This window comes from Cydia fagiglandana, chromosome Z (genome assembly GCF_963556715.1).
Source record: "Cydia fagiglandana chromosome Z, ilCydFagi1.1, whole genome shotgun sequence".
NCBI classification, from domain to species: domain Eukaryota; kingdom Metazoa; phylum Arthropoda; class Insecta; order Lepidoptera; family Tortricidae; genus Cydia; species Cydia fagiglandana.
Genome location: NC_085959.1, coordinates 6,441,954 through 6,466,675, shown reverse-complemented (window position 1 = coordinate 6,466,675; position 24,722 = coordinate 6,441,954). Strand labels below are relative to the sequence as shown.

General features: G+C 40.1%; 3 protein-coding genes across 3 annotated transcripts in view; 1 reads left to right on the top strand and 2 right to left on the bottom strand.

Annotated features, from left to right (window-relative positions):
• Nucleotides 1–24,722, top strand: part of LOC134678776 (dipeptidase 1-like) — a 242,591-nt gene that overhangs the window by 158,027 nt on the left and 59,842 nt on the right. The gene's annotated exons all lie outside the window — the stretch shown is intronic.
• LOC134678745 (uncharacterized) lies at nucleotides 352–12,507 on the bottom strand. Its single transcript, XM_063537438.1, has 9 exons — nucleotides 12,453–12,507; nucleotides 10,572–10,713; nucleotides 9,753–9,936; nucleotides 6,599–6,718; nucleotides 4,711–4,826; nucleotides 3,680–3,838; nucleotides 3,039–3,207; nucleotides 1,609–1,709; nucleotides 352–570 (listed from the first exon to the last, which is right to left on the bottom strand). Exons 1-9 carry the CDS (start codon nucleotides 12,471–12,473, stop codon nucleotides 488–490), a joined length of 1,095 nt encoding a protein of 364 aa, XP_063393508.1. The 5' UTR covers nucleotides 12,474–12,507; the 3' UTR covers nucleotides 352–487.
• LOC134678743 (uncharacterized) lies at nucleotides 16,707–24,685 on the bottom strand. The gene is made up of 8 exons (XM_063537429.1): nucleotides 24,548–24,685; nucleotides 23,549–23,663; nucleotides 21,239–21,354; nucleotides 20,905–21,060; nucleotides 20,014–20,149; nucleotides 19,443–19,704; nucleotides 17,057–17,138; nucleotides 16,707–16,875 (listed from the first exon to the last, which is right to left on the bottom strand). Exons 1-8 carry the CDS (start codon nucleotides 24,652–24,654, stop codon nucleotides 16,725–16,727), a joined length of 1,125 nt encoding a protein of 374 aa, XP_063393499.1. The 5' UTR covers nucleotides 24,655–24,685; the 3' UTR covers nucleotides 16,707–16,724.

Here is a 24,722-nt window from a genome sequence, read left to right as displayed (position 1 = left end):
GTACCTACTCTCCATCTGACGTCGAATGATGGTCCATACTGACAGTTCATATTTATATAGAGAAATTTCTTTCACCTTGAGCTTTAACCCTTTACCAGACTGACAATCGAATGTCAGTCTTACTCATTGAAAATAGAACACATGCTTGAAGTGCCGTATGTGGGAAATATATATCCCTTAGCCTGGTAAAGGATGATTTTGGTCAGGTTTCAAGTGTTAACCACTTGAAACCCTCATGACCAAAAACATCACTTTTGACACAAGGTATCGTATCGCTGTGACATCTTACGTAGGTGGGAAAAGCGGTGCGGCGCGATTGCGACGCCATCGCGATACGGTGCTACGCTATGTATTCAGCTAAATGTTCTTTTAAAACGCGATTTTACAGCAGCATATACATTTGCAAATGGTGTTCAAAAGTCTAGATAATGAAACCAAGCTAACACAAAATAATCAGTCGTTTTTTATTACAACTAGACAAAAATAACTAAGTAAACTTGTTTTTGACAATTTTCTCTCCGAAATCTTCGTACTGCCTCTTAGTAACCCATATTTTCGGCGTCGGCATACCTACAAATTGTTACTAAGTTAATACAGCCCAGTTCATAAATAAATATACATTTTAAGGGTTCCGTACCTCAAAAGGAAAAAACGGAACCCTTATAGGATCACTCGTGCTTCTGTCTGTCTGTCACAGTCTATTTTCTCGGAAACTACTGGACCAATTAGTTTGAAATTTGGCAAACATATTTTATGTATTAGTGACCCAAAGACGGACATGTAACGTAAATAAATGAATTTTAAACATGGGAGCCACTTTTGGGGGGTAAATGAGAAAATTTAAAAACTAAGCTTTTTAAACTATATCGTGTTATATGTCAAATGAAAGAGCTCATTTTGAGACTTCATATGTATTTATTTTATAATAAATAGGTTAGACGTTGCAATAAGGTGAATAAATGTAAACATATTAATGAACTCGACTGTAGTGTAGTGCAGCGACTGAAGTGAGTTACAAGTAGGCCAATCCTAACTTACATTATTATGTCAAATTGATATCTAAATTAGTAGTAGTAGTAGTAAACACTTTATTGCACAAAACAAGTACATAACACAGAGAGAATACAGTAAATGTGTACAAAGGCGAACTTATCTTAAATTATGTCGTTTTGTTATCAGTCGCGCGTGAATTTCGCTCGCTCGTACAGTCAGCTGCAGAGAAAAGGTACCCCTGCATAGAAGTTTGTATGCAAAGGTGCGAACTGTACTGACTGTACATATCGTTAGGGCGAGCGAGACTCACAGCGGCCAATTCGAACGTACAGTCACCATCAGATATATCGGAGCAGCCGAGGTGCTCAAAAATATCTGTACTGGCACCCTAGCACCTTGAAAATAATAGATGAATGTACTATAGAGGCGTGTTAAAATATTTATGCCTGATAGCGACAATACCTACACATTTCTGTATTTTGGTAATTTTTTTTGTCTAAATCATTATTTTTGTACATATAGTAGAAGCTCAGAAAACGCTCTGACTAGAGGAAAACATATGCAGTATAACTATAAGGTCTATAAGTAACTAGTTATACTATAAATATCAAATACCTCCATATGCGGCGCCACCAAGCCACGACAGAGCATACGCCTCGTCCGACGAATACACGTTCACTACCTCGCCGGTCAGTACTTCCAGATCTTGTTTTAGTCTAGAACATACATTAATTTGTATGAAACTTGGGTCATTTTTATTTAAAATTGTACGGTCAGCCAAGAAAGTGATCTACCACTTTTCGACTCTATCAATCAGATGATAGCTAGAGTCAAAAAGTGGTAGACCACTTTCTTGGCTGACTGTACACTACACTTTTTTGACATTTTAATGCTATTTATACTAGAAATCACGAGCTCTTTCAACCTTAATAGAGGAAAATAAATGTCTCTAGCTCTATTACTCCATTATTTTACTATTTTTCCTAAACTTTGTCTTTGAACTTTGATGACGTTAACGGAATGGAATGATCGAAAAATTTATGATATTTTAGGACACATTTTTCCTATTAGGATCAAAAGAGTTTGTTATTCTAAGTATAAATAACATAAAAATACAATTGATCAACTTTAAATAAAATATATTATAAAATTGTACAACGGGACTTAATCGCGTATTTAATAAAATAATCTCTCAACAGAATCTATCTCAATATCGAAAGTCGATAAATCGAATATCGTTAGTGTTGTGTGTCGACAGACTAATATCCCTACTGCGTAAAACGTTCAAACTGGACCAGAACCAGACAGACATAAACAACACCAGGTACTGGTAGTTCGAAAAACTCGCGCGGCTAGAATGTTGATGTCAACTTTAGCCAGTCTTCTTCGAGATCACGGAGACAAAGTCGTCCTCGAAAAGTCGGAGGTATATCTTAAAACTTAAATACACGATTAAGTCCCGTTGTACAATTTAATAAATGTAAAAATCGTGAAAGTTTAAATCAGTGTTTTAAATAAAATAGCCCACGACAGTTCTGATCGTAGTTCGGGGTCGCACATTTCTGATACCTTCAATACTGTCTTGAGTAAGCCAGCACGTATCAGTCTGTTCAGTAACTCTCGTATCGTCTCTTTACATGGCGACCGTGACACTACAAAAAATACTTTTTTAGCCAATGCAGTAAGGTTCAAGGTCAACGATACTAACCTAGGACTAGGACACAGTCCAGGTATCATGGACATGCCTCCATAAGGCAACACCGTTCAACAGTCCGGTTCGTAGTTCAGGGTTGCACATTTAGCCAGCATGTCCCAGTCTTACTAATTCTCGTATCGTCTCTTTACATGGCGACCGTGACACTACACAAAATACTTACGGAGTACGGACCTTACCAGGCTGACAGTTCAAAAATGACAATCGAATGTCAGTCTTACTCAGCGAAAATAGAACACATGATTGAAGTGCCGTATGTGGGAAATATATATCCCTTAGAATGGCAAAGGGTTAAGCCAATGCAGTAAGGTTCAAGGTCAACGATACTGACCTAGGACACAGTCCAGGTATCATGGCCATGCCTCCACAGGGCACGACACCGCTGAACAGTTCTGATCGTAAATCTGAATCACACATTTCTGAGGTCTTCTGTACTGCCTTGGGTATGGACAGTACGTCCCAGCCTGGAACTGCCAGTTCCGGTTGGAAGAGGACTTCACCTGGAATATTGAAATAGAGCGTTTTAAAAAAAATACTAGAAACGGTCTTACAAATCTATGGGATTATTCTACTCAGAATCGTCAGCAATCTATTCTCATTAAAAAAGGATATCCTAAAATATAAGTTCCATTACGTCACATTGTAGTGTGAAATTACTTATAGTATCACTTATGTTCGTAACGTAGTGGAAAATAAAATTTCCATAAAAAATTTGGAACATTTTTGGGAGACAAAGTTGAAATTCTGTTGTTCGATAAATCGGGGAGTCAGAGAATTTAATTTCTGACCAATTTCGTACCTTGTCACAGTGACAATCAATATAAAAGTTACTAGAAACCTCATACTACTGTCACTGTGACAAAGTACAAATAAATGGGTAGGAAATTAAATTCCGAGACTGTACTATGCCTGGATAATCGTTAAATACCTTAAATGTCCTAAAATGGTTAATGATTTTGTTATACTACTAACCTGCCATAAAGGCTTCGTTGCTTATGTCTATAACTTCGCCATCGGGCAGAGTAAAGGTTTTTTTACCAGTCTGCACGTTATAAGCGGCGTTTTTCGTAATGTAAGCTGTCTTTTTTAAGTCACGCAGCACTCGTTGAGAGGTGATGTTGATATTTCTTTCTGAAAGTATTTTTTAACAGTAAAAAAAGGTCTAAATGTTGCTTACTTAATAAATAAATGAAACTTAAGCTTTTAACTCCTTACCAGGCTAAGGGATATATATTTCCCACATACAGCACTTCAAACATGTGTTCTTTTTTCGATGAGTAAGACTGACATTCGATCGTCATTTTTGAAATGTTAGCCTGGTAAAGGATTACAATTACATAACAAACCAGATACTTTTGGTTTGATAATGTAGTTTAGTTTGAAAGAAGGGTACTGAAGTGAAGAGTGCTGATTGGTAAACCATTCAGCAATTCAGCCTATGGTATTAGGGGCAAACTAGATTTTGTAAATCTAAACTAGACTATTTATGGTGCAGTGCGAGCAGAGTTTAAGATAAATTGTAGCGCTTTTATAGATGATAGTACAGTTACCAAAAAATATGAATAGCAATCTTGGGGCCTTTCTCTACTAACTTCATCGATTCATCGATATATTGATCTAAACCGCTCACATGTGTTACTATTTTTGCATAAAAGCTATTAAACATGAAAATTGCTTCTGATAATGCGTAATGTTAGTTTTGATCAAATCCTTGATTACATTTATTGTTAAAAATAAATATTACCTATCAATAACAATGATATCCGCGATGACGGTCACGCACGGCCGTCCACTCAGTGCTCAGGGAGCTGCGTTCCATGAAGGACCTGAACTCTCTACACCTTGAGGTTCATCCAAAAAACTAAAATAGTTCTAAGCATGTATTGGTTTGACCCTCCATAAGGCAGAGGGAATATATTTCCCACATGATTTTGAACTGTGTTTCAACTAGGGTTCAATTTTTCATAATTTCTGACATTCCTTATGCAAAGGGTTAAGTTTACCTTCAAGAAGTTTCCGTATATAGTCGTGTAGTTCCAAGCTCGGGATACCAGTAGTGGTTTGCGCATACGCAATAAGACCACCCTCGTACACCGGGGATATGTCTACCTTGTCATATCTGAAACAGAAGAATTTAGGGCGTCCGCTAGCTAGCGCGGGTGCACTGAGGGGATGGGCGGGTTAATCGTCAATATTACGAACAGCCCTGATGCCAAGCGTATGAGACGTATGGAACGTCCTTGTGATGCAGCGTGCGTAGCTAAAGGACGTTCTCTACTTTACAAAATCTGCTCTGCGCTGCGCTGCGTGAACTGTGTCGCCTGCGTCACAGCATACGTACGCTTAGCCGACTGTCGCGGATGCGTGCGGTGGATTTTACATGCAATGGCACCCGCGTGCATGTGCCCGCGACTTAAACCCACCCACACGCGACGGAAAAGTGGGTGTAATTTAACTTGCTTGACACGAACATATAACGTATTACATACATTGCAATTTAAACAAAAACATGTAAAAAACACAATCAATAAAAGTTACCAACAAATACTCAAGTACGATCAAGGAATTTAATTTCAGTACCATTTCGTAGCTTGTCACAGTGCCAATGGTATGTACCTATGAGGTCCCTAGCGACTTTCATATTGACTGTCACTGTGACAAATGTACGAAATGGTACTGAAATTCAATTCTTTGACTGTAAAGTGTATATTTATTCTTACGTGTCTTATCATGTACCTAAACAAACGTGACGTCAAAGAGTCATTCCAACAATACTCGTATACAAACTAGACATCGTAATGTCAGATGTTTTTGAGGTGATCCGTTCGTTACTGCGCTGATGAAAATGTTATTGGATATGATATTTTCCAGTGGTTATTTGGTTGATTTAAATACTTTGTCAGTATCTTTAAGTATACAACAACATTTTAAGTGATGATTATTGTGTAATTCTAAAGAAAAGTGTGTCAATGTCCACGAGAAGTGTTTGTCATCAGGCCCCAATTTCACCACGGCTACAATTGTAGGTATGTCGAGCGACAATTGTCAAGCGACAGGTGACATATTACAATTTTACTTACAAACATGACAGGCATTTTGCTACAATTGTATGTATATTACAATTATGTTGTGAAACAAGAATTATTTTTTCTAGTCGACATATTTGTAGAATTGTTGGTGAATCTTGACAGGAAATTAGTTATATGTCGGAATTTCGTGACAATTGTCGTGTTTCTTGTGACAATTGTCATAAACTTAGCAAGAGAAATATCTGTTTTTTCCGATGTAATAAAGTTTTTTTTAATAATACAATGATGGTGGCAAACAGGAATACGGCCCGTCCAATGGTAAACGGTAACCGTGGCCCATGGATGCCTGTGAGGTCAGCAACAGTGATGTTTTACAATTGTCGCCCCTGTCACCGTGTTGAAATTGGGGCCAGGGGTCTCCAAACTTTTTTACCTGAGGGTATCTGGTTGCTGCTGTTAGGGCTGAACCCCTGGAGCTTGGCTCCCGCGGACCGGACGCTTTGGGTGTCGACGGGCCGGATTGGAACTTGGAACGCGCCTCGGGTCGGATTTGGCCCGCGGGGGGTTTGGACAGCCCTGGTTTAGATGTTAGGACAAGTAAGGATGAATACACCAGTGGCGTAGCTATGGCGGGGGCGGTCCGCCCCGGGTGTTACCCATTTAGGGGTGACACCCGACCGTGAACATCAGTAGTGCCACCTTTAAAAAAATCGTAAAATGAAAGCGATGGAGTAAATCCTGAGCTATTTAACAAAAATTACAATTACTCTTTTTAAATATATTTTACAATTTTGATTGAATTTTTCCGCATCGGGTGCCACCCATGCTAGCTACGCCACTGGAATACACTTTACGTAAGTACCCCATATCGACGGTGATGCCCGTTGTGTATCCACTCCCGTACAAGGCAAGAACGGCCTGTGACTGAATACAAATCCCTACGCAGTTTAGCGCTTCGAAGATTATTTCGCAGCATTTAAACCTGAAAATAAATAAATATTAGGGGACATCTTCAAAGATCTAACTAGCCCCAAACTGATGCAAAGCTTGTACTATATACATACCTACTTATATAGTTAAATACATACTTATATACAGAGAAGTGCATATGCAAATAAGACAGCTGAAGTAAGTGAAGTGAAGCACTAGGAGTTAAACAAAAATTTTGCCCCTTTTAAAACATCTATTGTTAATTCTTAATTCATTTATAATTCTTTATTGCAACCATGGCACAGTATAGATGTCAAGTATAATATTATAATATTATAGTACATTTATTATAATATTAATAGTAAGTACATTGTCTGAATTGTCTCACATGGACCCTGTAAGGGCACAGCATAGCTCACTTATAACATAATATTATTATTAATTTGTTTGTATTGTATGTAACAAAATTGTATGTATTATATTGTGTCAATCAGCCGGCGTGTTATGGATGGCTCTATCCATCTTTATCCACGTGATTATATAACTGTCACTTTTTAACACCGTGGGATAGAAAGTGACGGACACCGTTTTATCACGCTGTCACATAGACAAGAACGACCATCATATCCGTACAGGTTAATCAGGTTCAGATCGCTAATGAATGTAATACATTTATAAAATTCAAATGCTTGGATTAAAATGCAACATATTCTCATCGGTTTTTTAAGAACCTAAGTATAAAGAATGCATTTACAAGCTGTGCCCTGTTTATCAAAAGCTTGTAACTTCTAATACAAGTGGAAGCCCCTTTTTGACAGCTTTCTTTGTATTACAAGTTACAAGCTTTTGATAAACGGGGCATTGGTGTAGGTAAAACACCTTTAATCACGCCTGAACCTCCCATCCACAGTCGGTATAAAGTAATAAAAGTAAATATCCCAAAAGCGGGTCACAAAATGCAATCTTCCAAATTGGAGGCCATTTCATCCCACAGAGTTTTTAAATCACACCTAACGAGAGAGTTATTTACATATTTTCACGGACTTTATTCGGTTCTATGATTTTTTTCTGTTTATTTTTCATTTGTGAGCACGTACAGTCAGCATTAAAAGTAGCGGATCAAACTATGCGTCAAAAATATCTACTATCAAACAGCTTCACAAAAATAAATATATGGCTTTTCATCAGAGAAGGGTACTTTTATGCTTCATGTGCAATAAGGATTATTCTATTAGAATTTCCGTTGGAATTTCAGGTAAAAAGGACCTTATTGCACTTAAAGCATGGAAACCTTATGTGATAGAAAGCCACATATTCGTCTCGGCGTAGAACAAAAATCAAAAATCATATTTGTCATGCTCCTTCAGTCAGCTCAGTTACTTTAATGGCTCCTCTACACGATGGGCCAACGCCGGCCGCTTCAAGGGACGCATTTATGCGTTAGAGGGAGCAAGTGATATTGCTATCTCATTCTACCGCATGGCTGCGTCCCTTGGAGTGGCCGGCGTTGGCCCATCGTGTAGAGGAGCCATTATACTGAGACTGAGAACTACAATGTTTCCGTGAAAATACGATGGTACATACCTACTGGTGTGGTGCATAATTATTTTCCATCGAATTTTCACGGAAACGTACGAACGTGTCTTGCTATTTAAGTCAGTCTCGATACAAAAAGTACTGAGGTTGACTGAACTAGCATGACAAATACGAACGTTTCCGAGAAAATACGATGGAAAACAATTATGCACTACATCTGTAAATGTTATACTTTAACCTCCTTGGTTCTAATCTTATAACTAATGAAATATTTAATTGTGAAACCAAAAAGAAAAGTCACCAACTCGTATCAAAACTCGTCGAATAAAACCTTGTCCTAATCTAGTTTAACAATCTAACCAACCGTTTATGAGGCTCACAGACCACTCACTTAATTACCTCCCCCTTTCACCCCTCACCCACCCCCCCTTATCTTACCTACACCCCCTGCCAAACTTCTGATTCCAGTCAAAAAACAAAACGTTCTAATTCCAACTTTAATATCATACACTTAAAGTCGAGAGTGTAACGAACACGAAGGTTAAATGTAATCTTTCGTTTGTAACAAAATGTTTATTTACTGTTCAAGTTTGCTAGTAATTTCATTCATTTCAGTGTTTAGAATGGAAGAATACAAATTTCAACTCAACCGCTATTGTAATAAGGTCCAATATTTAACGTCTAGCTTGGAAAGCCAAGCTTATGAACATGAAAGACAAATTTTGACCGAGTTTTTTTGAAGATATTTGAGAGTATTATAACTTTAGTACATTTTCGGTACAAAAAATAAAGAATCTTGATTTCATTAACGCGGTTTTATTCATCTAATCTAACTGAGCGACCGAGGCGTTCAAATTATCTGAACGAAGGTAACTAACCAATACACCATTACCCGCGCTATTAAAAAACCGGCCAAGTGCGAGTCGGACTCGCACACGAAGGGTTCTATGAAACCGGTCACCCATCTAAGTACTGACCCCGCCCGACGTTGCTTAACTTCGGTAAAAAATCACGTTTGTTGTATGGAAGTCCCACTTAAATCTTTATTTTATTCTGTTTTTAGTATTTGTTGTTGTAGCGGCAACAGAAATACATCATATGTGAAAATTTCAGCTGTCTAGCTATCACGGTTCGTGAGATACAGCCTGGTGACAGACGGACGGACAGCGGAGTCTTAGTAATAGGGTCCCGTTTTACCATTTGGGTACGGAACCCTAAAAACTGTGACACAATCCGCTTCCCCTGTTAAATTACTAAAATGGCACTCTCAGTGTTATGCCTCTCAGGTAGGGAGTTAGGGTCTCCCCAAATATATCGACGCGCATTCGGCAAAAGCCGATAGGAAAAAGCTTTATGTCCGCGCAATAAGAGCGAAAAACCGGTCGACGCGTCCGGCGTCGTCGGCCGTCGCGAGCCGACTGATCAGCCGAGCCAAACGACGACTTTTTCGCTCTTATTGCGCGGACATAAAGCTTTTTCCTATCGGCTTTTGCCGAATGCGCGTCGATATATTTGGGGAGACCCTTATTCTATTGCGTCGGTGTACACACTTGTCGCTCATCGGCGTACTGGTAGCAAGGGACAGCATGATGGCTCTATCCTCGGGAGCTACCTTCAGCTCCCTATACAGGATGTGATGAAGGATCCTTTCAATATTGTCCCAATGGACTATCCTCCCTTTTACTACAGGGTAGCTGATCTCTAGGTCTTCATCCTGTTCTAAGGCAGCATCTCCTGTAATAAAGCAGTTTTATAATGTTTTATATGGCCTTAAATAATGTAAATATAAACAAAATACTGTAAAAAAAACCGGGCAAGTGCGAGTCGGACTCGCGCACGTAGGGTTCCGTACCATAAAGCAAAAAAACACGGAAAAAATGCAAAAAGAAAACGGTCACCCATCCAAGTACTGACCACGCCCGACGTTGCTTAACTTTGGTCAAAAAACACGTTTGCTGTATGGGAGCCTTTTAGTATTTGTTGTTATAGCGGCAACAGAAATACATCATCTGTAAAAATTTACCCTAACCCTAAAAATGTGTAACACTTTTTTGCGGACTTCTCCCCTTTTGCATAATTATATCTAATTAGTTTTTAACACCGCACGCTATACATAGCTTATTCTTCTCCTAATTTCCTGGCTTTTAAGCTACCTCTTAAATATAATTCCAAACGTGACGCTGCATGTAGGGTACGGCGTAAACAATAATCGTCAAATGGCTCCTCTACACGATGGGCCAGCGCCGGCCACTCAGAAGGACGCAGCCATGCGGTAGAATGAGATAGCAATATCACTTGCTCCCTCTAACGCATAAATGCGTCCCTTGGAGTGGCCGGCGATGGCCCATCGTGTACAGGGGCCAACTCACCAACATATACGTCGTAAGGCTCCTTCCCGTAACTGCCATTCAGGTAGCTCGGGCGACCAACGGCCGTCCTGAAGATGGCCACGGGATGGTTGTCGCATGCGAAACCAGTTTTTATGGTGTAGCTCCCCGTGTCTACGATCACCTGACAAAATAATACTTAAACTAATTTCGGGTAGTGTTTTATTTTTATTAATATCTCCGTTGACATTTGTTGGGAAGTCCAGGGATGCCAACTTAGTGGTTTTACCACTAAATTTAGGGGGAAATAAACCAGCTAGGGGTTTTTTTAGGGGCTAAATAAGTTTAGTGGTTTTATTAGGGTTTTATTTTAGAGTAGAAAAGTGAGGCAAATTTGAAAAAATGTAGGCGCGAAGGGATATCGTCTCATAGAAAATTTGAATTTAACGCCTTTTTCTACTGACAAGATTTTCTTGACCATCTATGTATAACGTTCATATGTATGATCATTAAAATGTCGAACAGGTTGAAAATCATAATAATGTTCTAAATTTAGAAAATCTATAATAATTTATTTTATTTTTTATTTAGTGGGTTTTCCAAAATAATAGTACAGTAACAGTAGGGGTTTTTAAGTTGAGCTCAGGGGTAAAAAAAAATTGGAGTTGGCAACCCTGGGGACGTCAGTCTTTCCGTGACCACAGCTGGTGCAACTCAGCTGAAACGTCGGAAGGTAAAAACAATGAAATTATATCGTGGTAGACCCGTTTGTGTAATTAAATATAAAACTTAGGTCATTTATGTCATCATCATCATCATCTCAGCCATAAGACGTCCACTGCTGAACATAGGCCTCCCCCTTGGACCTCCATACGTGCCGGTTGGAAGCGATCCGCATCCAGCGTCTTCCGGCGACCTTAACAAGGTCGTCTGTCCATCTTGTGGGTGGACGTCCTACGCTGCGCTTGCTAGTCCGTGGTTCTCATTCGAGCACTTTTCGACCCCATCGGCCATTTTCTCTGCGTGCAATGTGGCCTGCCCATTGCCACTTCAGCTTGCTAATCCGGTGGGCTATATAGGTAATTTATGTACTTTCTCTAATTTTTTGGGTTCTGTACCTCAAAAGGAACCCTTACAGGATCACTCGTGCGTCTGCCTGTCCGACCATTCCCCCCACCCCTTTGTCTCCAAAACTACTAGGTCTAAAATATTGAAAAAAAATACACAAAATAGTTCTTTACCTATAGATGACAGAAAAACCTATAAGAAATGTGCAGTCAAGCGTGAGTCGGAGTTAATTACTTAGTTTTTGATCCGACCCCTATGCATTTCACGTTCCACTTAAAAATAGTTATTTGTTTTACAAGGGGGCAAAGTTGTTGTTTAATCGCTCGTGCTAATATTGTTACCTGAGCAAGCGAAAGATTCCAAAATTGAATCGAGAAATGGAATCTTGAGCGTTGCGAGGGTTTCAAAGCACGAGGGTTAAACAAAATTTGCCCCCGAGTGAAACACAACATTTTTCACCACACCAACCCGAAGCAAATATTAAATGTAAAATATCAAACCAAATCAAATCCAAATGAATGTTATCAAATATTTTGCATCCAAAATCATCATTTAAAAGTCAATTCTACCAGCAAACATAAGAAAACAACTCAACATTTGCATTTGATTACTTTGCCTCACATGTGAATAAAACGCAACTTTGCTATCAGTTTTTGAAGTGCAAAGTAAGGCTTTCCGAGTTGGTGTGGTGAAAATAAATAAACGCTCACACAATAAACTATTCGCAAAACTCGCCCCGCGCCCCTCCAAATGCAAAAGAGCCCTACACGCTCGCCGCGTTGCCACGTTGAACTACGATAGACATTTTGCATCAGGAACGACCCGGAGCGAGGGTCATGATCATTTTCCACTCACTGGAGGTTTCTCAAAAGCCATTTCTTTGTCACTCGACTGGTTCTGGAAATGAAATGGTATACATAATGTGTTGTTGTATACTGAGACGCTACCTACTTACCAAGACATCTTGTGTACTTACTGTACAGTAGAAAGTGTTTCTTGTTAGGGCGTCCGCCGACCGGCGCGGGTGCACGGAGCGGGCGCCATGTAGGACTGAGGTGAGTTGTGACAGAGGAGAGTTGTGAAATCGTCGATTTTTTGGAATTTAATAACTGTTAGCGAGCTCGCAACAGTGTGCGTTTGTTAGCTCGTAACTTGAACTAATAAACGCGCTATTGCGACCTAGTTTTTAGGGTTCCGTACCTCAAAAGGAAAAAACGGAACCCTTATAGGATCACTCGTGCGTCTGTCTGTCCGTCTGTCCGTCTGTCACAGCCAATTTGCTCCGAAACTACCGGACCAATTAAGTTGAAATTTGGTACACATATGTAAGTCTGTGACCCAAAGACGGATATGTAACGTCAACAAATGAATTTTTAACATAGGGGCTACTTTTGGGGGGTAAACGATAAAATTAAAAAACAAAGTTTTGAAAACTATATCGTGTTACATATCAAACGAAAGAGCTCATTTTGAGAATCTCAAATATATTTTTCTTATAAATTTACGATAAAACGTTTAGAAGTTATTCAAGAAAATAGACAAAAAATGACCATTCCCCCCCCTCTATCTCCGAAACTACTGGGTCTAAAATTCTGAAAAAAATACACAAAATAGTCCTTTACCTAAAGATGTCAGGAAAACCTATCAGAAATCTAGAGTCAAGCGTGATTCGGATTTAAGAACAAAAATGCGGTTAACGTTTTTTTAGGGACACAACCGCAATGGTTTAAGTGAAACGTGATGTAGACAGCTATTGCGAAGGCCCTAGGCCGATATCCGCATAAGGCCGAAGGCCCGAAGCTCCCCAAAGAGGCGTGCCTTTAGCTTCAAGCGAGAGTCGGACTGAAGACAAAAAATGCGACTAGGCTGTATCTGGCACATAGTCGCAATGGTACTTGTAGTACAGTCAACAGCAGAAGTTGCTAAGCGGCCGAGGTGTTCAAAATTACCTTGACATGCTCTTATTGTTTTAACTATAAAGTCGCGTCCAGATCATTTTAAACCACTCTCCCGCTTAGCAATTTCTGCTGCTGACTGTACTGATTGATTAGGTTACTATTGTTACGTGTTTTAAAAAGCAGTAGGTATACAGGGTGGCTAAAAAACAAACTAAGTGTATTCCCGTTGCCAACGTGCAACCTTGAAATAGCGAAGAAAAATTTGGCTGTTTCATACATTTTGGCTGGTCCGTTTTCTATGGGAGGATACTTCTATTTTCGTGATTTCGGGGTTGGTCCCATACTAAAAGTTGCTCAGTATAATCCCAAAACCTCCTTGGCTACGGGAATACACTTATTTTTTGGTCACCCTGTAGGTATTATCTCTCTTCGGTCTTCGCTTTTAAAACACTTTCGGAAGTTGTAGGAAGCGCGACCCGTCGGACGCTCGAGTTTTCAGCTCTACGCATTTGGACACTTGTAGGTACTATTGTTCGGCATTTAATCTTCAGAGATGTAGAGATATGCCACCACGCCAGACAACTTCATGTTACATCTGGTTTTTGATTGACCCATTCGGGTTTTTCAAGACGGTTTCACTCACGTCACGTTTCACGTACAAAAAAAATTTGAAAATGTGTGATGTACGGAACCCTTGAAACGCGAGTCCGACTCGCACTTGACCTGTTTTTTTAGTTACTAGATTCCAAAAAATCGACGATGTCACAACTCTCCTCTGTCACAACTCACCTCGGTTTCCCCTACCTAGGTAAAATCCGTTGTACGCGTTCGCTCCAAAGGGCCTACCGCGAACCACGTTCGACCTGTTCCCTCTCTATCGCACTTGTAAATTAGTAAGTAAATGTGACAGGGAGACAACACGTCGAACATGGTTCGCGGTAGGCCCTCAGTTAGCGTTGCTTATATGTACTAACTATTTTTCGTTAACCCGCTCACCCGCTCCGTGCAACAGCGCCAGCTAGCGGGCGCCCTTAGATACTCGCCATTTTTAGGGTTCCGTACTCAAAGGGAAAAAACTAAGAGAGCTTGCTAGAAGACTCCCCTGTCTGTCTGTCTGTCACCAGGCTGTATCTCATGAAGCGTGATAGCTAGACAGTCGATATTTTCACAGAATAACTAGATGACGTATTTCTGTTGCCGCTATAACAACAAATACTAAAAACATAATTAAATACTTATTTACCTAAGAGGGGCTTCCATACAATACAAGTGAATTTTGCCGTTTTTTGGGTGAGGGTCCCCTTATGGTGTGGTATGGAACCCTTCGTGCGTGACTCCGACTCGCACTTTGGCCGGTTTAGAATTTTTTCGATGTTCACCTTACTATACTTAAAGTTATAATGTATTTTACCTACCTACTAAATATTTACATAGAAGGCTACCTCGCACAACGTATCAGTATTGCGATACAGCGGGGAAATGCCGCCAGCATCCTTGGTACAATGCCTCAGGGGCCTATTTTAGATTTAAGCTAGTTATTAATTTCGTTTAGTTGTACCACTGTATATATATTGTTTGTAAATAAATGATTTAATATTTACATTATATGAAGAGTTCTCGATTTAAGTAACTCACACCAGGGTACTCAACAATATGAAATTTCAAGCTAAAAAATAAGCACTATTTTCGGTATTAATTACGAATTCGCTTACAAAATGTCGAATACAATTTCGCATCCGTTTCATTGACGGATTTATTATAATCAATAAACGTTGACGTTCCCCTTTATGAAAAAAAAACACATGGAATTGTCTTTGTACAACGTTGAAATTTTTAAAAAGGTTCCTTTGTTTTTGGAACTGTATAAGGAGTATTAAGCCCCATTCCCACGGGAGTTTTTTTTAAAAAGCGCTTGAATCTGTCCGCACTCTAAATTCGATTTAACGACCAAGGCTTAAAGTCGAAAATCCAACAACGCTTGATAAAAAGCGCCACCGCTGTCGTGTGAATATATACATGGTTATCCATTTGTGTCATCCAAACGCTTTTTTAACGCGCGTTGAAAAAGCTCCCGTGCGAATGGGCTTACTGCAATGTTCTGCCGCCAGAGTGCAGCACTAATTAGGCTTCGCACGGGTTACACAAAACCTTAACAAATTATACACTGAAACCTTCCTCAAGAATCACACAGATAGGTGAAAATCGCATTAAAATCCGTTCAGTGGTTTTCGAGTTTATCGCGCACATAACATATGTAACACGCAAACAGACAGACGCGGCGGAGGACTTTGTTTTATAAGGTGTAATGATTAAACAACGTTTGTCTCTTTCCTCCACGTTAAAGCTTCGCAAAATTTAGATGCTAACTAAGCCTCCAACTCTAGAGGCGGAATAAGTCTCTACGCCGACATTTCCATTTCTTTGTCCGACCTTTTTAATTAAAGGGCACAAAAGAAAAGCTTTTAGTCGGTTTATGGATTCCTTTGTACCGTAAGTATACCTTGGGCTCGGGCAGATAAATTATAAAAAAAACCGGCCAAGTGCGAGTCGGACTCGCGTTCCAAGGGTCCCGTAGTATTTAGTAAATTACCTACACCATTTTAAATAAGTTTATTTTTTAAGTGAAACGTGAGAAGTCTTTAAAAAACCCGTAGGGGTCGGATCAATAACTAAGTAATTAAGTCCGACTCACGCTTGACTGCACATTTCTAATAGGAGTAATAGGTGTGCCTGTCGTCTACAGGTAAAGAACTATTTTACAACCCTATTTTGTGTACCTATCTTATTCAAAATTTTAGAGTTCCGTACCCAAAGGGTAAAACGGGACCCTATTACTAAGACTCCGCTGTCCGGCCGTCCGTCCGTCCGTCCGTCTGTCACCAGGCTGTATCTCACGAACCGTGTTGCCGCTATAACAACAAATACTAAAAAGTAAGGAACCCTCGGTGGGCGAGTCCGACTCGCACTTGTCCGGTTTTTTTAGTTACGAATAAGCCGCGCGTGGCGCTGTCGCCACCTAGCGGCCATATCTGTGCTGATCGTGACAGACGCGTTTTGTTAGAGAGTGAGTCTGTAAGTCGTACCTAGTACTATTATTTATTCTGTGCTAGTGTGCATGCCCAGTTGGGCATGTGTTTCAGCAGAGTGGAAATAGTGCAAATGCCGACTCCATTCCCGGTGTTGCTTTAATAGTCGTAAAGAAAAGACAATACAATGTTTAATAGTTTATTCAGTAAAACTTCTGCCTAACCCTTCCAGTGCCCGAGTCCTCGTATTCTTCCTTAGTCAGATAACAACCCTTCACGGCGTCCATGCACGCCAGCATCGACCCGCCACGCCAGGTGGCGTGGTGTCGGGACTCCATGGCGTCTACTGTTACCCTGTCAACAAATAATGGCCTGTAGTATACATAATAATAATTAATATAGATATGTGATTTTTCGCGCGTAAATTTTCCATGGGCCGATAACGCCTCGCTCCTACATTTTTTAAATTTGCCGTTTTTTTTCTACCGACGGAAATGGCTTGACATACTATAAATAAAAGTTAGTAATAATAAACCTGTAGTTTGGGTGTTCCAAGACTCTCAGTAAAAGCTCCTGATTTAAACGCTTGTCTATGCCGGCGAGCTGGCTACCGCCACCTGAGAAATAAGATAACATGTTATATTCATATACCTCGTCATCATCATCATCATCCTACTCTCGTCCGCTACTGGACATCATCATCATCATTTCAGCCTACGTCCCACTGCTGAGCACAGGCCTCCTCTCATGCGCGAGAGGGCTTGGGCTATAGTCCCCACGTTAGCCCAATACGGATTAGGGACTTCACATACACCTATGAATTTCTTCGCAGATGTATGCAGGTTTCCTCACGATGTTTTCCTTCACCGAAAAGCTAGTGGTAAATATCAAATGATATTTCGTACATAAGTCCCGAAAAACTCATTGGTACGAGCCAGGATTTGAACCCGCGACTTCCGGATTGAAAGTCAGACGTCATATCCACTCGGCCCCCACTGCTTCTGGATATAGGCCTCTCATATTGCACGCCGTTGAGCACGATTTGCGGCAACTCTGATCCAGCTCTTGCCAGCCGCCTTGCGAAGGTCATCGCTCCATCTAGTCTGAGGACGTCCTACGCTACGTTTGCCGATGCGCGGTCTCCACTCAAGAACTCGTCTTTTAAACATTATTTTCTAACTCAGTACAATAGGGAATATTAGGCAAAGCTCTGCGTAGGTGGCACCATGTAGCACATATACAGGTAATAAATAGGCTCTTTATGTATAGTTATATAAAGTGCGTCAAGCAAATCTTGTCAGTAGCAATGTAAAGCAAACTAAAGTAGGGCAACACTCAAAGAGTAGTATTGCGCTAAGAAAAGCAGCAATGTACAAGGTACATCGAACCAAAACTTTTTTTTCCGCTGCGCGCCTGTCGATTCAAATTGTCACTCGCGGATTCTCTATTGAAAATGTTTGAAATTGTTATTAATAGGTATGGACGAACAATTTAAAAGCGGTGTGTGATGTTGATAAAAATGATTAACTAATTTGAAGATCTCAAAATAAAATTAGAAGTGGACTATGCCGTTAAACAAGAATGTATGAATAAAATTATTGCTTCAGCAGGTAGATGTCCTACTACTGGATTTTAATATTTTATTAGATTTCTCAGTTGCCACCGTAGGCATTGTAGGCATCTTAGCTTTGATTAAGCACAATCTTATTTAATAAATTGGTATTTAATGGTGACACAGCAGAAATATCTCTTGAAATAGAATCGATTCAGAATGTAAACAAAAATGATGGCTGTCATTCGCGATCCACATTCCACAGATAAAGCACAGATGACACGCGATTTTCGAATTATTCGAACACAGTGTTGCTAACCCGCGATTTTTCAAATTTGCCGCCGTTTGCTACTGACAAGATTTGCTTGACCCAGTATACATACATAGTTTTGTACTATGACGCAGTTCCACCTTACAATGATATTGTAAATACTAGGGTATTTTAGCCGCAAAATAGGTGACCTATCACCTATTTTGCGGCTAAATCAAGTGCGATTTAATATTTCACTGCTAGGGAGACCGAGTTAACATGTGAGCGTCAACCTTATGGCTCATCTACACGATGGGCCAACGCCGGCCACTGCAAGGGACGCATTTATGCGTTAGAGGGAGCAAGTGATATTGCTATCTCATTCTACCACATGGCTGCGTCCCTTGGAGTGGCCGGCGTTGGCCCATCGTGTAGAGGAGCCATGAACGTCATGAAACGCCTCTTCAGATTAAATCGGATCGTTAGTAACATATTAAAACTTCCACGACAAGTATACTTGAATTAAATTGCTTTAAAACGACTCAAATTAAAACGTAAGCCTTCTAAGAAAAGCTTTTATATATGACCAAGTGCATGCTTCAAACATTTCAAAGAGTATTTTAATATTAAAAGTTATTTGTTGAAGCGAAGCGTCTGTTTCAGCTTGTGCAAAAATGCTTTCGTATGTTCGCAAGAAACTCAAAAACTACTGAACGGATTTTCATGCGGTGCATTCATCATTTATCTTGAGGAAGGTATAATTTGTTAACGCGTGCGTAGCCAGGGCGGGTCCCTAGTAGGCTATATTTCCCAATCGATTCTTGTGAACGAGGCTAAAGAACGGAAGCGAGAAAGAAAGAGTGCTGTTATAAGATAGTGTATTAGACCAGGTGTGACTCACTCCGCGATTTCGTCGCTTTACTACAGGTAGCTAAAAGTACATCCGTTCCACTCCAATTTTGGGGAAAGCCATAACCCGCGCGTGGCGCTGTCGCCACCTAGCGGCCATATCTGTGCTGATCGTAACAGACGCGTTTTGTTAGAGAGTGAGTCTTCTGTACCTAGTACTATTATTTATTCTGTGATTAGGCTAATAAAAAAGCTAGTCTTGATACTTACCAGAAAGCACGATGTTGTCATAAAACATAGGCTGGTAGTCAATATCGCACCGGCTGATAGTTTTACATATATCATCAACGATACTAGGGCACTCCAGCCCCTGCAGCGAAGGTCGGAAGAGGACTTCGGGGCATATGAACCTCTCCTCGTCCAAAATGATGTGCTGCCCGTCAGGCAGCTGGTAGCGAACTTTGGTGTCGCCGTCAGCCATCCTGGAGGCCTGGATTGATTCTAGATCTGTGGCTACGTAGCATGTGCTTGCCTGGGAAGTAAAAAGTTGAGATTTAAATATGTATAACGGGTCTTCTTACACAAATCGTCCTCCTACAGTAGGTATTTAAACTGGTGTTGTGGTACTAGACGACGCGATGTATGTATAATAGATATAGATAGACACTTAAATACATAGAAAACATCCATAACTCCAGAGCAAATATATGTGATAAACACACAAATAAATGCCCTTATCAGTATTATGCCCTATCCAGAAACTCGGATTGTCTGTTAGACTAGAAATTCATTTCGATTACTTAATGCACAGCAAGGTAAGAAAAAGGCAAGAACGTTTTACCTTAATCTTCTCCGCGAGCTCTATCTCTGTGGGTGTAGTGAAAGAGTAGCCAATCTTCTTCATTAAGTCCAGCAAAATTCCAGTAAGTGCTTGGCCGGTTAGCTGAGAAGTCACTATCGAATGCTTTAGAGGGAACCTGGATGAAGAAGTGCTGTTTAATAATTTTGACTCTCAAAATAAAATGTACTAGAGTCTGTGCGGAAAGAGAAAAGTCGTGGAATGTATGTATATGTATGTATACATTCCACGACTCTTCTCTTTCTGAACAGACTCTAGAATCAGTATAATTGGCTAGAGCTCAAAAATGTTGCCACGTGTATTGTGCCTTCGCGACACATAACACCTGTACGGATATGATGGTATTGATGGTCGTTCTTGTCTACGTGACAGCGCGATAAAACGGTGTCCGTCACTTTCTATCCCACAGTGTCAAAAAGTGACAGTTATTTTATCACGGGGATAAAGATGGATAAAGCCATCCATAATACGCCGACTGTACCAGCGCGCATGTTGACAAAGTCAAATATTTTAATGCCGCGCTTATCTTGCTTGACATATCGTGAGGTGACAACCAAAACTCACTAATAACCACAATACCACAATACCAGTTAAGAGCCATATTGAACAGCAAAGCAGACCAAACCAAAACAACGTTGAATCATCAGTTTCTCTTTATTTCTATACGAGAAAACCTCCTTGAAGCGCGTATAGAGTTTTGAGTTTCCCAAGCTTTGATTTCATTAAATGATCATCCACAGTCTTTCATCAGTATCTCTTTAGTCTTTAGCTATATACGTGAAAACCTTGAAGAGAGTATGGAGTGAGTTTACAGGGTGTGATTTGATTCAATGACCATCCGTTTCATTCGCCTCTGGAAAAACCAGCACGCACCCTTCAAAAACAGGAGCGGTGTAGCAGCACGAGTATCCATTCTCCCAGACCAGACCAGTAGTTCTCCCACTCGCCAGCGTGACCAGCGCCGGAGTCTGGGCCAGATATATGGCATCAACTATAAATGTCTCGAAGAGTAACTCAGCCATCTGTTCTCTGGAAAGCAACATGATTATTTACAAGTTTTTGTTTAAGAACTGCGCAGATTTCTGGGCAATCTACCAAGCGATCACGACTTAGAGCAAATTTCTTTTTTTTAAGTGTTTTATCACGTTCTACCCACTTGTGTTTAGTGAATAAAATAAATAAAAGAATAAAGCAAGAATCCACTCACTTGTCCTTGCCTGGTGTGAGTGGGTGCAGCGCGTACATGACCTTCGTGTCTTCGGGGGCTACTAGCAGCTCCTTGTAGAACGTGTGGTGCAGTAGCTTCTCCAGTTCATCCCAATCCTGGACATAACGTTGGTTGGAATATTTGTGTGTTGTGTAAATCCGTACATTACGATAACATTACTGAAGTGCACTTAATAAGGTTTAACAACTTTTTTCACAATCCCTCTGTTCTCCGTTGATCATGAATTCATGATTTATATAATAAATATGGGTCAATCTTGTGTAAATTAATACATAAACGTAATGTTTATATATGTATTATGTTGCTTATTTACTAAAGATGAATATAAATGAATAAATAAATATTATAGGACATTCATGGTTAGCCCAAGGAGATTTGTGTAATATTAGATATATATTTCAACAAAATATTAAATTACATAAATTACTATAAGACATAAATAGGGTGTAATGGGTACTCAGACAACGATATACTTAGGTATATAATATATAATTTATTTATTTATTTATTTATTTAAACTTTATTGCACAATAAATGAAGAGTACAAATGGCGGACTTAATGCCAGAAGGCATTCTCTACCAGTCAACCATGGGCTAAACCGAAAGATCTAGTTGGTGCAGGCTCAGAATACTGTTACAGTAAATTTGGAAAGAAGAGAAAAAAAAACACTAAACTATAATATATGACATTATATATACATGATACGTAATATTATACATAGATAAATAAATATAATTACGTAAATATATACACATATATAAATATCTTTATATAAATACATATATACATATATATATATATATATATATATATATATATATATATATATATATACCCACTGTAAACATCATGAGGACGACTTATGAACCTGGTCCGACAGATGCTTGCGCAACATGCGCTTGAAAGAGAATTTGTTCTGGGCCTGTCTAATAGAGAGAGGAAGATCGTTCCACAGCCGGATTGCCTGGATGGTGAAGGAATTCGACATGAAACCTGTACGATGACGAGGCACAATGAGCTGAAGGCTACGGGAGGTTCGGAGATCTGTGCCGGGGCGCGGAGTCACAAATTTGAATTTGGAACGAAGATAATCAGGGGTTGATAAGGATCAAATAGAATTAAAAACAAAGTACAGAGAATACGCAAGGAACGACGTTTACGAATAGGGAGCCAGTTAAGTTTTTTGCGATAAGCGGAGATATGGTCGTATTTTCGTAGTCCAAAGACAAACCGGATGCAGTTGTTTAGTAACCGATCGAACTTGGTTAGGTAAGCTTGGGTGAGATTGCTATAACACACATCAGCATAATCCAGGATGGGTAGAACGAGGGCTTGGACTAGAAGAGTCTTGGTGCAGGTCGGGAGAAAATATTTAAACCGATAGAGTGCTCTAAGAGTATTATTAGTCACTCTACGACAAACGCCAGACACCTGAGGATCCCAAGTCAGTCCGCTATCGATGGTCAACCCCAAGTTTTTCACTTGCGGCACAAAAGGTATATCGACTTGCTCGTACTGAATTGGGGCTAAGTATGCCGTGTCCGTCAAAGACACTTAATAAAATACTTAAATACATAGAAAACACCCATGACTCAGGAACAAATATCTGTGCTCATCACACAAATAATACCCTTAGCGAGGTCCGAACCCAGGACCATCGCCTTCACAGGGTCACTGTCACTACCCACTAGGCTGAAGACCGGTCGTATGAAAGTTAAAACATTTATTCTTTGTATCTATCTTGAAGGCTTAAAAATACATTTATGAATTAGATCGAGATAGAAGAACAATTTTCGGGAGCTCATTCGTCGCTTCAACATCAACAGGCAAGAAATAGCAAAGATCTTACAAAATACAAAATAGTTTATTTGGTTTTAACACATGATACATAAAACAAAAGGCTGGTCTGATCTCCCATTAAGTATAAAGATACCTTTCCTCTTACTTCTTTTCTTTTTCTTTTCTTTCTTTTTTTTTTGTTGGTTTGATCTTCCTTTTTGACCTTGTCTGTGCGACGTGTTCAAATACGAGAGTTCTTGCCCCTCTAGCGGCCCACCATACAAGGAAAATTGGCAATCGAATTTGAATCAACGGTATTAGAAAATAGAGTTGAATTTGTTTTGTTTTAAAATCGAACGAAACGAAATAAAATAAACTCTATTCGATTTCATTAAGATTTAAATTTCATTAGAGGTAATTTGTACTAGTATTAGGACATTGAACCCCAAGAGGCTATGTTCTTTCCAACCAACCTTTTTACAGTCGTCCAAATTGACCTTAAAACATACCTTTATGAGTCCTTTTTGCATTGGCCAGGACAAATGCGATATCCCTCTCTTGAGCGCAGCCTCACGACCACAGTAAACATCAGGGAAACCATCTAACAGTTCGCTTCTTCGAAATCTGGAACAACCAGTGATATTATGCCCACATTATACCGCTTTATATATAACCCCGCAAAGTTTAAACCACTAATCGTGTAATAAATATTGATTCTGGGAAGGAATATCCTCGTAAGGAGTAGTGCTAAATTACAATGCACAATCCGTTTCAGGGCGTCCGCTAACTGGCGCGGGTGCACGGAGCGGGCGCTCGCACGCGGGTGCCACTGTAGGCACAGAACAAATAATAGTACTAGGTACAGAAGACCCACTCTCTAACAAAACGCGTCTGTTACGATCAGCACAGATATGGCCGCTAGGTGGCGACAGCGCCACGCGCGGCTTATGGCAAACCCCAAAATTGGGGTCGAACGGATGTACTTTTAGCTACCTGTAGCAAAGCGACGAAATCGCGGAGTGAGCCACGCCTGCTGTAGGTAAAATCCACCGTAGGCGACCGCGCCAGAGCCAGTTAGCGTTGCTCATACGATACGCACCAGCTAGCGAATGCCCTCAATCTAGTTAATAAAGTAGCAATTTTTTTTTCATTGCTAGCTCAAACGAACGAAATTCATCCCATGATACAAGAAGATTCAAATTAAAAACATTAGAAAAATTTATGGTGGGCCTTACGAGGGTTTCTACAGAAGTTGGGAATACAATAGATTAACAGCTCCGGTGTTTTTAAATTTAAGAGAAGCATTTGACTCACATTACGGTTTTAATTCTCCCCTACAACTGTCTCGCAAACAAACAGTAACATTAAAACTCATATCCACATCTACACAATAGAAAAATCTGAGAAAACTTTCGGCGTGCCCCAAGGGAGTGTCATTGGCCAAATCCTATTTTTAATCCCCGACGCAAATATCCCATTTTCAATGCTCTGAAGTGTAGTTTTCTTACCGTCCAACCACTGATGGGTATTCCGCCCTCGGGAACGACTCCCCGGCGAAACCAGCGCGGCTCCATTGACCCCCTACATCTAAAACCACTTTGATACGATCGGACATAGCTTAGCCTACTGGTTTAAAACTAGATCTAGTAGGCTAGTTTCGATAGACCAAGTAACTTGTTCTGA